This window comes from Vipera berus, assembly GCF_964194415.1.
Source record: "Vipera berus genome assembly, chromosome: 6".
Classification (NCBI taxonomy): Eukaryota; Metazoa; Chordata; class Lepidosauria; order Squamata; family Viperidae; genus Vipera; species Vipera berus.
Window position 1 is genome coordinate 69,069,892 of NC_138208.1, and position 13,931 is coordinate 69,083,822.

The window sequence follows — 13,931 nt, forward strand, 5'->3', positions numbered from 1 at the left end:
TGGTTGCTGGGTGCCCAAAATGCCATCCTGTGACTGCCAGGGGACAGACGTCATAACTTTGGAACCATGTTGTAAATGCCTTTTGGTTGGACCTAACATAACATTGAACAGCAGTTAAACGGAACACCCCTTGTTATCTCTTTTGTGATCTTGAATTGTTCTAATATGTGTTTTGGAACTTTTTTTAGCCAATGTGGCTTCCTGCTTTTTACAATAAAGCTTATAGTTATATGCTAAACATTAAGAGAAGCATAGGTTGCTACCACTATGAAGCAATTCTTTTGCTTTAGGTACTGTGCAAAAAAGGAGAGAATGAGATTAAAATATATTTTTATTATCTTCTTTGCCCTTGTTACAGCTGCTTACAACTGCCTTGCTGCAGAACTGAAAGAAGGCTTTGTTTGTTTCTTCAAATTATGGTTATTTTGTGATTCATGTTATTGTTTTGCACAGTAATCTCTAGTCACTTGATACAACTTAAATGCCTTGGATAGTCTGAATAGATCGTGATCTAAGGGCATCATGGCAGCTTTAGTTCTGTCTCTGTTATTGGAATGAATAAAAACATTCACAAACATTTTTACTTATCTTTGAGAGGAAAAAATTGCTCATCGCTTGGTTCTTATTTTGCCTCCCACTTGTTCTTCCGAGAGCAAAAAAACACACATTACTGTAAAGAAAGCAGATTATAGCTAGTTTTTGCCTCCCAGCTGTGAATTTTGCCACAGTAATAATTACCCGGGCTTGGCTTTATATCTCTGCAGCTAAGTAAGCAACCTGAAAGCTTATCATTACTGCCTTTTGTGATTACAACATGCACTTTGGCTGCCCTAAGCCATTGCTGGGGGAGACCATCATGCTGGCGTGCCCCCTCCAAACTCCCTTGCGTGCCATCCTGATGCATTGGCTCAGTCGAAAGAATGCAGCATGTCAGCCCCCTTCCCCAGTTCTCCTTGAGTTCCTCCAGATAGGTCCGGCCTCAAAGGCTGCGCTAGCTGGGGATTATGGGTGCTGAAGTCCAACTCAGTTGGAGGGCCCCGGCTTTGGGGAAGCTTGGTCGACCAGGTGGCTGCCCACCCCGCCTCCTACGGAGGCTCCCGTCATGACCGCGTGGGAAAGCGGCCAATTGGCTGGACCAAGGGCTGGACGTCGTCGCCCTTTTCTGCCCCCCGCGGGCGCCCGGGCAGAGCGGCCGGTCCCCGGAGGCGGCATCGCCGGCGAGCACCGGCCACATCACCCGGGCTGGGGGGGGGGGGGGTTCCCGGCTAGACACGCCCCTCGCCCCCGCCGAATTTGGCCGCGCCTGCTCAGTGGGGGCGGAGGCCCCGAGGAGCTGTCAGCAACTCCGCGGCCGCCGGGCAGGTTCTTTCTTTCTGGGAAGAGCGGGCAGCTTTTGGGCTGCGCCCGACGGAGGATGGCGAGCGGCGGCAGCAGCTGCTGCGAGAGGCTGGGGCCAGCCTCGCTGTCCCTGGTCAGGTAGGTCTGGGACCGAGGAGGGCAGCTGGAGATGGGCGCGAAGGCGGGAACCGGAGGAGGGGATTCCCTGGCCTGGCGGGTCCCAGAAGGAAAGTAAGGCAGTCGTGTCGGTCTTGGCTAGGAGGAAACTTGCCTTTCGCCTCCGTCACCTGGACTGGGGCTTTCCCCGCTCCCCACTTGGAAACCCCCTTCCTTTCGGCTCTCCCTGCCCACCCGAGACAGTAAAAGGTGGCAGCTTTCAGCTGCCCTCCTTTTCTTTCTCAGTTCCCACGGATGGCAGATGCATTGAGACCTTCCTCCCGCGGGGCTTGGGTGGGTAGCCCCAGGGTCTTGTGTAACGTACTGGGTGGCATTCCTCGGGATCCTAAAAAGTAGGTCACTTCTTCCCTTCAAGAGTGCTAAGTCTGTGGATATTTCAACCTGGCCCCCCTCCACCCGCCTTTCCTTGTTTGCACAAAGGAGCAAGTTCTACAATTCAGCTTGAGTGTCATAACTTAGTCATAGTAAGTTATGGTATGGTTACATTAGGGATATGTGATACCTTTGTAATGTTTGTGTTGGAGAAGAAAAACTCAAGGAAGTTCAGTAGAGAGCTCTTTAAAAGATCCTTGGCAATTCCACAATTCAAGGCCAGGCATATATAACTTCATAAAGGTCATTGTGTATTTTTTTAATTTAGTATTTTTTGTTATTAGCATCAGTATGCATTGGTTTAGCAATTCTTGCTTATAAAAGATTGACCTGAAAGTATATGAAAGTCAGAAAAACAAAAAGTTGGTTATTTCTTCATTGAAGCAGTAGGCAATAAACAATTGGTTTAAAAAATAATTAACAGATGATATTACTTATGGAGAATAAACTAGAAACGGATTAAAGATTAGAGATCACGGAGAGCATACTGGAAACATCAAGAAAAAGTAGCGTGAAAGTTTTCTGTGTACTTTATTTTCAGTTTTTACTTGAAGATTAAATATCTGGGGGCTGGGGCCTTCATCACTGATTTGATTGTATGAAGTTGTATCTGTCTGGTTTTAATCTGGTTACCAGAATTTGTCACAAACTATAAATTCTACACCACAAACATTTGTAATTCAAAACTCAAGATTTTCCACCCAACAACTCTGGCATGTTGGCTGTTGTTAATCATTGAACAATAGGTATCTGAGACCAAGGGGAAAAATTTTCATCAACTTTATTTCTAAATAATGTGAGTTGATTATAATTCCTACTTGGGAAGCTTCTATTATTGCTGTCTATTTTCTAGGTGGGATGCAGCAAAAAGCTTTGGAAAGAAGAGGTAAATTTTAAAAAAGAAAAAAGATGAGTAGAGGATGATGTGGTTATGTCTAGTATGCAGATGCTAAGATACTTTCTCTAAGGAGCAAAGTTCCATTGATGAAAAATGCTATCACAAACCTCTTTCAGTTGCGGCATTTTTTCTTATTTGTCTCTGCCAAAATGTTTGCCTTGCCCATTGTTAAAATGCCTGTGAGGACAGGGAAAATAACTTCTGCTTGAGGCATACGTGTCAGACAGCTTATTTGCCATGAGCTGTCAGATCATTAAAAAATCAAAATCTGGATAAAGTTTTGGGTATTGACTACTTGTCAGGTGTTAGTTGAACACTTCTGCTTTTTTTACCAGTGCTTTTGTTCAGTCTTCTTGAATTCTATTGCATTTCACCCCTTATCTTATTTTCTATTTCCTTGTAAGATGAAATGTTTAGTACCCTTGGCACTGATCGAGAAATTCCACTTTAAGATTTTGTACTAAATATATTTGGCTGTTCTGCAGATACTGGAGTTCCCCCAAACCTGTTGATGCATAACTGTTTTGGTATAATGTCTTGTCAAATTGCAGTTTCCTGTTGTCTGATAAACTGAAATAGCAAGCCATGTTTAAAGCAACCTTTGACTGTGTTTAGTGTTTTAACACTGGATTTGATAAACCATTGTTTTGCTCCTCCCCAAGGCTGCAACATCATCGAAATTTATGTAGTGAAAACATTTGAACATATAACAGTCAGCATGATTTATTCAGTAGCCGTTAAAAATAATGGACATTCACTTCATCCCACAATTTATATGTGCAGTTGAAAATGTCAGCAATGGATTGGATTTAAAACTATGGTTTGATTTGACATTTGAATTGATATGTTCGAAGAGAGGCCCTTCAGATATTGCTGTCTAAATTCTAGCATTCCTTACTGGACAATGTGAGTGGGGGAGATGAAGTTTATGAACATTTGGAAAGAAAGGAAAAATATATTTTATATGTAGAGCTATTAAACAAATATATTCTAAGGAATTCCAGAAAATGGGGTCAAGGAAAAGAACCTTACTTGAATCATGAGACCCTGTGCACGGTCGTTCATCGGTTGGATTACTGCAAAGCGCTGTATGTGGGGCTACCCTTGAAGAGTATTCGGAAGCTACAGCTGGTGCAGAATGGAGAATGCACACAGTTCTGGGTGCCCCTAAGGTGGCATATGAACACAGCTATTGCGCAAACTGCATTGGTTATCAATTTGCTTCTGCGTCCAATTCAAGGTGTTGGTTATTACCTTCAATACCCTATACGGCATGGGTCCAGAGTACCTGACCCAATGGGACTAGCCTGTTCCCCTTGCTCCAGTGGAAGTGGCCTGCTACAGGCCCCATATGCTAGGTAATTCTGGGAGGTGGGGTCAACAAGAAAAGCCTTTTCCACTGTGGCCCTGGTCCTGTGGAACTCTCTACCAGTGGACAGAAGTGCCTCCACTCTTTTGGACTTCTGGAAACTGGCTTTGTTGGTTGGCCTGGGACCCCAAGGAGGCACTCACCATTGGAGGTAGCTGACAGGTTAAGAAGACCTCATCCCCACCTCATCTGTCTCTTAGTTCTGATTTCAGTGTAATTTTTAAAGTTTTAATCTACCGGTATGTAGTTTTAATGTTTTAATTATTTTTTCTACTTTTTTTATAAATTGTAAACCGCCCAGAATCATCTTATATAGGGGAGATGGATGGCAAAATAAATAAATAAATAAAAATATTCAAATTGGATATAATAATGCTAGATGGGAATAATGTGATCTGTATCTGTTCATAAAATCGGTGTAGTTCTTCAGATCAAGATGCAGATTCAGTCTCATTCTGCCCACCCATCTCTCCATGATTTAATTTGCTGTGCAGTTAAGTTTAACATTGAGTAATGAAAGGATACTACTGTAAAATAAAGTGTACTTTAAAGATCAAGAAATATTTTAGCAAATCAAAATAAAATTATTTGTCTTATAGGTCTGCCCATTCCCTAACATTTTAGCAAGTAATTTTGCTGAAAATCCTGGTATTATGAATTTTTTATGAAGTATCAGGAACACTGCATAAAACTAGAAACCATTATGCTCATAGGATGCACTTATTTGCTAAGCTTGTAAGTGCACGAACAGACTGTTAATTTGGCTAATCAAAATAGTTTATGATCTGAGTCATGAGGCATACCTAATGCAGACAATGTAATTATCAGTAATCCAATTTGGCAGTAAGAGTGAAGAATTAACAGGATTACTAATCATATAAAGATCTGGCAGGAATTTAAGTGAAATGTAGTGCATGGTAAAAATCACTGGATGCTTCAAGTCTATATTCCTTGCAAGAGTAAATCTGAACTACAAATCTCATGGCCACAAATGTTACCTAATATTTGTTCTTTTATCATTATTGTTTCCTCCTCCTCCTCCTCCCCCCTCTCCTCCTCCTCCTGAACTTAAAAAGTTTAGATAAGACATAAGAAAATTTTGCAAGTTTACATCCTGTCATTATATTCTATAGAAGTTCTTAGAAAGTTTGTTTTGAAGTCAACATCACTAAATCAATGCAATTTTATACGATGGATCTATATGTAACATGTCATTTCATATATAATTAAAGACAATTTTTACAAATACAGAATTATTTCTAATGACTATGCAACTGTTTTACTCTAAGAAAATTTTACTCCAAGATTACGAGTAATGCAAAAGGATGATCTTCCTCGTTATATATAGCAAGCATATCCAAGATGTATTGTTTGTTTCTCAAATACATCAAGTCTTTTAAGTGTAAAAAGTAAAAAAAACACCTGTTTCTTTCATTATGTATTGCTTTTTTCATTATATTGATGCCTGATCTCCACTTAATTTATTTATTTATTTATTTTATTGCATTTATATACCGCCCTTTCCCTGAGGACTCAGGGCGGTTTACAGGGAGTTAAAAATCAACCATACAAAAGTTAAAACCCAATTTAAAAAAATATTAAATCAACCCTGTACTATTAAAAACCCCAATTAAAATGAATGTCTCCTCAGCCTGGGCCCGAGAGCTCAAAGAGCCAGGTCTTCAGGCCCCGGCGGAATGATCGGAGGTCGGGAGCAGTCCTCAGCTCCACCGGCAGCTGGTTCCAGAGGGCAGGCGCCCCCACTGAGAAGGCCCTATCCCTGGGTGTCACCCGCCGGCAATCTCTTACCGGCGGGACCCTGAGCAGACCCTCCCTGTGGGAGCGCACTGGGCGAAGGGCGTTTGATGCCGGCAGCAGGTGTTCCCTCAAATACCCCGGACCCAGGCCATGTAGGGCTTTATAGCTCGCGGAGTAGAGGTGTTACATGGGAGTATCGGGAAACCCCCATTACAACTCGCGTGGCCGCATTCTGCACCAGTTGAAGCCTCCGAGTGGTCTTCAAGGGCAGCCCCATGTAGAGAGCGTTACAGTAGTCCAAACGGGAGGTCACAAGCGCATGAGTAACTGTGCGTAGGGCGTCTCGGTCCAGATAGGGACGCAACTGGCGCACCAGGCGAACCTGTGCAAAAGCCCCCCTGGTCACGGCTCCTATGTGATCTTCAAAATTGAGCCGTGAATCCAGGAGGATGCCCAAGTTGCGAGCCCTATCAACGGGGGGTAACACCTCACCCCCCATCGTTAGAGGTGGAATAACTTGGTTAACCCGAGATGCCGATATGCACAGCCACTCAGTCTTGGCGGGATTGAGACGAAGCCTGTTTCTCCCCATCCAGACCTGAACCGCCTCCAGGCACCGGGACATCACGGAGAGGGCATCACTGGGTTGGTTCGGGGTGGAAAGAAAAAGTTGGGTATCATCAGCGTACTGGTGATACCCCACCCCGAAGCCACGAATGATCTCGCCCAGCGGCTTCATATAGATGGTGAACAGGAGAGGCGAGAGAACCGACCCCTGAGGGACTCCACAAATGAGAGGCCTCGGGGCGGATCTCTGCCCTCCCGTCAACACCGACTGCGAGCGGCCCTGGAGGTAGGAGGAGAACCACCGTAAAACGGTGCCTCCCACTCCCAACCCCCTGAGACGCCGCAGCAGGATACCATGGTCGATGGTATCGAAAGCCGCTGAGAGATCTAATAGGACCAGGACAGAGGAGCAACCCCTGTCCCTTGCCCTCCAGAGATCATTCACCAGCGCGACCAATGCCGTCTCCGTGCTGTGTCCGGGCCTGAAACCCGATTGGTACGGGTCCAGATAATCAGTTTCCTCCAGGAACAGAGGGAGCTGATGCGCCACCACACTCTCAACAACCTTCGCCAGAAAGCGAAGGTTGGAGACTGGACGGTAGTTGTCTAAAGCAGCTGGGTCCAAAGCAGGCTTCTTGAGAAGGGGTCTCACCACCGCCTCCTTCAAGGCGGCAGGGAAGACACCCTCCTTCAAAGAAGCAGTTATTACTGCATGGAACCAGCCTCGTGTTCCCTCCCGAGCCGCATAAGCTAGCCAGGAGGGGCACGGATCCAACAAACAGGTGGTGGTGCTCAGTCTCCCCATGATCCTGTCCACATCATCAGGGGAAACAGGGTCGAACTCAGTCCAGATAACGTGCTCAAGACCGCCTGATTCCTCCACATCAGACTCTGCCCAGTCAGAGTCCAGGCCGGTCCGGATCCGAGCGATTTTGTCCGCCAGATGATGACTAAACTCCTCGGCTCGTCCCTGCAAGGGATCCTCTCCCACCTCCTGGTTAAGGAGGGAGTGAGTCACCCTAAACAGGGCGGCCGGGCGATTATCTGCGGACGCGATAAGGGCGGCAAAGTAGTTAGACTTCGCTGTCCTTATCGCCGCAAGATAAGACCTTATAAAGGTTCTTAACTGCAATTGGTCGGATTCGGATCGGCTGGATCTCCAACCGCTCTCTAGACCTCGTCTCCGACGCTTCATCTCCCGGAGCTCCACAGAGAACCATGGGGCCCAACGGGATCTGCGCCGGGTCAGAGGTCGCGTGGGTACAACGCAGTCAAGTGCCCTGGTGGCAGCCGTTTCCCAGGCCTCCACCAGAGCATCGACTGGGCTGTGGGTAAGGGTGATAGGTATAGGCCCAAGCGCCCTCTGGAACCGATCCGGGTCCATTAGGCGCCTGGGGCGGAACCACCTGGTCGGTTCCGCCGCCCAGCGGCGGGGGGTGGCATGACGGAAAACCAGCCTTAGGAGGTGGTGATCTGACCATGACAGAGGGGTGATGGACGGGGAGCCCCCTCCCAGATCATCCAACCACTGTCCAGACAGGAATACCAGGTCGAGAGTATGATCCCCCACATGAGTCGGGCCCTCAATAACCTGGGTCAGGCCCATGGCTGTCATGGAAGCCATGAACTCCCGAGCTAACTCCGACGACCCTCCCAGTGACGGCAGGTTGAAGTCACCCAGGATTATAAGCCAACCCTGAGAGGGTGTCGAGCAGCTCAGGCAGGGCTGTTGCCACACAGCTGGGCGCCAGGTATGTAAGCAACAAACCCAACTGAACCCGAGAACCACATCTCAAAAGGAGGGATTCACTCCCGGCCATCTGGACAATGGTGGCCTCCCGGGGACACAAAGTCTCCAGAATAACCACTGCCACCCCACCACCCCTGCCCTGAGCCCGTGGCTGGTGCAGCACCCGGAAACCTGGCGGGCATAACTCGGTGAGAGGCACCCCTCCCTCCGAACCCAACCAAGTTTCCGTGATGCACGCTAGATCCGCACCTTCCTCTTCGATCAGATCATGGATGAGGGGAGCTTTGTTAACTACGGATCTAGCGTTAAAATAGACCAACCTGAGCTCAGGGGCCTGATCACCCTCATCCCCGGGTAAGAGGGTGCTAACCGGAGGGTCGGAGCGCGCCACCGCTCGGAGATAGCGGGGGCGCGATCCCAGGTGTTGATATGGCCCTCCGCGCAAACACCTGCTGCCATTCCCTATCGCCGTGGGGATAATTAAACATTGACTGCATAATTTGGCTTATAAAACATATTAAGCATTAACAAAAGCTCTTCAGCTAGTAACTTTTAGTTTTTAATTAACAATGCAAAGAACACTGTGAAAAAATATTACCATTTAAATTGCTAAAGTGAAGTTGGAATGCCTTCAAAGAAAACAAAATGCACATTTGGTTTTACTGTTTTTCTCATGCATTGATTTCTTTAATCACAATCAGTAGTAAAATTCAAAGTATCAGTATAATTCCACTCATTTGTTAGGAGGATTTTGCAATACTTGGTGCATTGGCAGAAGATATTGTATTTTGAGCCATTAGAAAAATATTATCTCAGAGCTCTGATTTCTTGCTTTGCAAAAGACTTGTTTGCCAAAATTATTTTATAGCTTGAAACAGAGGCCCAATGTCACCGTCCTCTGCTTTATATCTGATTTGTGTGTCTTTTAGCAAGATTTCTTTTATGGTGGTGTTTGTGACAAGTAGAATTGACCCTTTGTTGTGATTGAGGATTAAGGAGATGAAGGAGTTTTCTGACTGCCAGTGCTAGTCAGAAGACACATTGAAAACTTCTTAATCTTACAACATAGGACCAACTTAACCATAGTTTCAACTGGGAAACTGTGACATCCTAGACTAAGATAATAATAATAATAATAATAATAATAATAATAATAATAATAATAATAATAATAATAATAATAATAATAATAATAATAATAATAATAGAGTTGAAACTGATCTTGGAGGTCTTCTAGTCCAATCCCCTGCTCAGGCAGGAAACCCTATACCATTTCAGAAAAATGGTTGTCCAGTCTCTTCTTAAAAAACTTCCAGTGTTGGAGCATTCACAACTCCTGGAGGCAGATTGTTCCACTGATTAATTGTTCTAACTTTCAGGAAATTTCTCCTTAGTCTAGGTTGCTTCTCCCTTTAATTAGTTTCCATCTGTTGCTTCTTATCCTGCTTTCAGGTGCTTTGGAGAATAGCTTCATTCCCTCTTCTTTGTGGCAGCTCCTGAGATATTGGAACACTGCTATCATGTCACCCCTCACCCTTCTCTTCATTAAACTAGACATACCCAATCCCAGCAACCATTCTTTATATGTTTTAGCCTCCAGTCTCCTAATCATCTTTACTGCTCTTCTCTGTACTCTTTCTAGAGTCTCAACATCTTTTTTTACATTGTGGTGACCAAAATTGGATGCAGTATTCCAAGTGTGGCCTTACCAACTGGTTATAAAGTGATATTAACACATGATCTTGAGTCTATCCCTCTGTTAATGCAGCCTAGCACTGCTTTTTGGGCAGCTGCAGCACACTGCTGGCTCATATTTAAGTGATTGTTCACTAGGAGATCCCTCTCATAGTTATTACTGTTTAGCAAGGTACCACCTATACTGTACCTGTGCATTTGTTTTTTCTTGCCTAAATGTAGAATCTTACTTTTTTCACAATTGAATTTCATTTTGTTAGATAGAGCCCAAGTTTCAAGTCTGTCAAGATCCTTCTGTATCTTAAGCCTATCTTCGGGAATGTTGCCTATTCCTGCCAGCTTGGGGTTGTCTGCAAACTTGATGAGTTCCCCATCTATCCTCTCATCCAAGTCATTAATGAAGATGTTGAAGAGCACTGGGCCCGAACCGAGCCCTGGGGTATTCCACTACACACTTCCCTCCATGTAGATACAGTTCCATTGAGGACCATGCGCTGAGTATGGCAGTCAGTGAGCTACAAATCCATCTGGTAGTGATGCTGTATAACCTACATTTTTCTATCTTATCAAGTAGTAGGTTGTGGTCTACTTATCAAATACCTTACTGAAGTCCAAGTAAATTATATCAACAGCATTCCTCTGGTCCATTAATTTTGTCACCTTGTCAAAGAATGCAATAAGATTTGTCTGGCATGATCTGTTTTTGACAAACCCATGTTGGCTTTTGGTTATGATTTTGTTTGCCTCTACATGTTCACTGATTCATTGCTTGATTATCTTTTCCAGAATCTTCTCAGCTATTAAGGTCAGGCTGATAGGTCTATAGTTTCCTGGATCCACTTCCCCCACCCCCCTTTTTTGAAGATGGGAACTACTTTAGCTGTTTTCCAGTTCTCTGGTAGTTCCCCAGTGCTCCAGGATCTTTGAAAGATATAGTTCAGTGGTTCTGAGATCAGATTTGCCAGTTCCTAAAGAACCTTGGGGTGTAATCCATCTGATCCTGGTGATTTGAACTCGTCTATGGTGGACAGGTGCTCAGTTACCATTTTCTTGCCTATTTTAACTTGTGTTTCTAATCTGTTTTTTACTGTTTTTGATAGTTTGGACTTTTTCTCTTTGTGTAAAGGCAGATGCAAAACACGAGTTAAGTAGTTCTGCTTTCTCCCTATTGCTAGGTAATTCCTGGAAGCTTGGTATTTAGACTAATCAGCTATCAGTAGAGATAAATCACATTTACACACCATTCAAAATGGACAATTAAAAAAAGATTAGAAGGAAACAAAAATATCTGAATGCATCTTCTTCAGCAGCAAAAACCTAGATCAGCAGGGATTAATACTAGACAAACAAGCAGAAGACAATAGCCTAATTAAAAAACTACCAAGGAGTAAAACAATACCCCCAACAACCATATAAATCAACTAGCACTAATGATTTTTCGTAGTTGGATAATGAAACATATGCAAGCAAACAAGTTTAGAGAGCATCAAAGATTAGTTCAATTGAGTATATACAGTATTCTCTGAATTTATCATTGTACGTTTATATTTTTTCTCAATTTGTACTCATGTAGAGGGTTTAGCAGTAATATAACTCAAGGATGTAATTCTATTGCTAGAATGCAAAAATATTATAAACCACTCAGAAAAATATCAAATATTAGAAATAGAAAAATTAATTATTATTTTTCTATTTTTCAGATTTAAACAGGGTTATGGAAATGTTCAAGACCAAAATGTGATGAACACTTTCTACATAATATGCAAAAAAGCAGTTTCCGTGTTCCTGTATAACTACACAGTTTGTTGAGAGCTGAAGTGACTTATCAAAACAATATTTCCAAAACAGTATGACTAATTGTAAAGGAAGATCTGTCAGCAAGAAAAGAAATGATAAAGCCTATAATGGAAAAGTGTTTGTAAATTGGACTATAAATCTAAATGCAATTCAGTCTGATAAATTCTTGAACTTACTGTTGAGCATGGTTCCCATTGTTTACCACAAAACCCAAGAAGAGAGACATAAGAAAGTAAATGGTCTCTGGCAAGATGGATTGCAGCCATCAGGACATAATTTCAGTGTTAGGACTGATCAACACATGGATTATCATCACTTTTCAGAATCAGTTTATCACGGGAGTAATGGACATAATTCATCAAGCTGTAGCCCAAAGTATGACAACTTTGCAAGTTACAGTTATTCAGATGGGACTGACACTTCAGAAATGGATGCTATGCTGCAGGACAACCATTTATCTAGCGACAGTGATGAAGCCTCTCCCATTGTGGAAGGAAATAGAAAACAGCCCAAAGAATCTAGTAGCATTATGGCATTACAGATACTTGTACCCTTCTTGCTAGCAGGATTCGGAACAGTGTCTGCAGGGATGGTTCTAGATATTGTTCAGGTAGGTATTGTATTTGCTTATCATACAGTTCTCTAAACATGATGCTTCTGGACCAGAGTTTTAGATAGTGTCATCTTTATAACCCTTCCATGGTTCTCCACAATTTCTGCTTTTTTCCCACTTGAAGAATAATCTAATAGCAGTACACTGGCAGAATCTAACATATACTTTATATTTTTTAAGCAATTACATTGACTGCAGTCAAAGTCTCTGAAGTTTTAATACACGTAGGTGAGGATAGGAAAAGAACTATTTTCTCACAAGTTTATTATTGTAATTTAAAGATCCACCCAGTCTAATTAGTAGAACTAAGAACTGTAGATTCAGGAAAACCCAAAGATACTTCTTGATGGATTTAACTGGCATTTTATATATATATTTAAATATACTAAGGATGAGGAGTGCCTTATTTATTACTAAGTCCATGTTTTCTGGATGGGCTGATGAATTGTGGGTTTTTTTGAAGTATGTTTTTGTCTACCATCTACTCTGCGCACATTCCTAGTTTCAGTAACAATACAGATTTTTTTGAATATCTCCAAGTTTTCATTAGATTTCAAACTTCTAGTTATGTTTAACCAGAACTGTCTACTGAAGATGAATGAGAGAATTATAGCATTGGGAGGGTTACTTGGACTACTCTGTGCAATCCCTATTCAGTGCAGATATCTAAGCTCAAATATCCTAGATAGATGGTTTGTCTAGCCCAGGGGTAGGCAGCCTTGGCTCTTTTATGACTCGTGGATTTCAACTCCCAGAATTCCTGAGCCAGCATAGCTAGCTCAGGAATTCTGAGAGTTGAAGTCCACGAGTCATAAAAGAGCCAAGGTTGCCTACCCCTGCTCTAGCCTCTGCCTGAAGCCATTCTGTGAAGAGGAGTCATCTCTTTTCTTGATAAATAATTTCACAGTAAAATGTTTTTATTACTAGATATTTCCTTAACATTCAATTAGAATATCCTTTCCTGTGACCTAGGGGGTGGCATGGTGGCTCAGCGGTTAAGACACTGGGCTTGTCAGCTGGAAAGTCAGTAACCCAGGTTTCAGACCGAGCTCCACACGATGGGATGAGCTCCCATCCTCACCCCAGCTCCTGCCAACCTAGCAGTTTGAAAGCATGTAAATGCAAGTACCGTATATACTTGAGTATAAGCCGAATTTTTCAGCCCACTTTTTGGGCTGAAAAATTCCACTTCGGCTTATACTCCAGTCAACAAAAAAACTTACCGAGGACTTGTGCGCGGCCGAGGCTTTGGTGCTTCCGGGATCGCCCGCACCTCTCCCAAGCCACCGCCGTCCGAGACCTGCCGAAGTTTGGGGAGGTTTGGGGAGGTGCGCGCGCACCTCCCCAAACTCCGCGCCTTGCCTGCCTGCTTCTTTCCGCAGCGGAAAGAAGCAGGCAGGCAGGGCGCGGAGGAACGGAGACTTGCCGACGTTTGGGGAGGTTTGGGCGCCTCCCCAAACCTCGGCAGGTCTCCGTTCCTCCGCGCAGACCTGCCGACGTTTGGGGAGGTTTGGGCGCCTCCCCAAACCTCGGCAGGTCTCCGTTCCTCCTGCCGACCTTTGGGGAGGTTTGGGCGCCTCCCCAAACCTCCCCAAAC

At 43.9% G+C, this 13,931-nt stretch overlaps 1 protein-coding gene across 3 annotated transcripts in view; it reads left to right on the plus strand.

The window, feature by feature from the left end:
* Positions 1-1,187: 1,187 nt before the first annotated feature.
* SLC41A2 (solute carrier family 41 member 2) overlaps positions 1,188-13,931 on the plus strand; it is a 41,784-nt gene continuing 29,040 nt past the window's right edge. Inside the window, exons 1-2 of one of the 3 annotated variants that reach the window (XR_014026907.1) lie at positions 1,188-1,476; positions 11,625-12,331. Coding sequence is in view for 2 of the 3 variants with exons in the window: in XM_081331140.1 (XP_081187266.1) it covers positions 11,774-12,331 (558 nt within the window). In the remaining variant the exon portion in view is untranslated. Of the gene's footprint in view, positions 1,477-11,624; positions 12,332-13,931 lie in introns of those variants that run through there. The other 2 variants (XM_081331140.1, XM_081331141.1) reach the window with 2 other exon arrangements.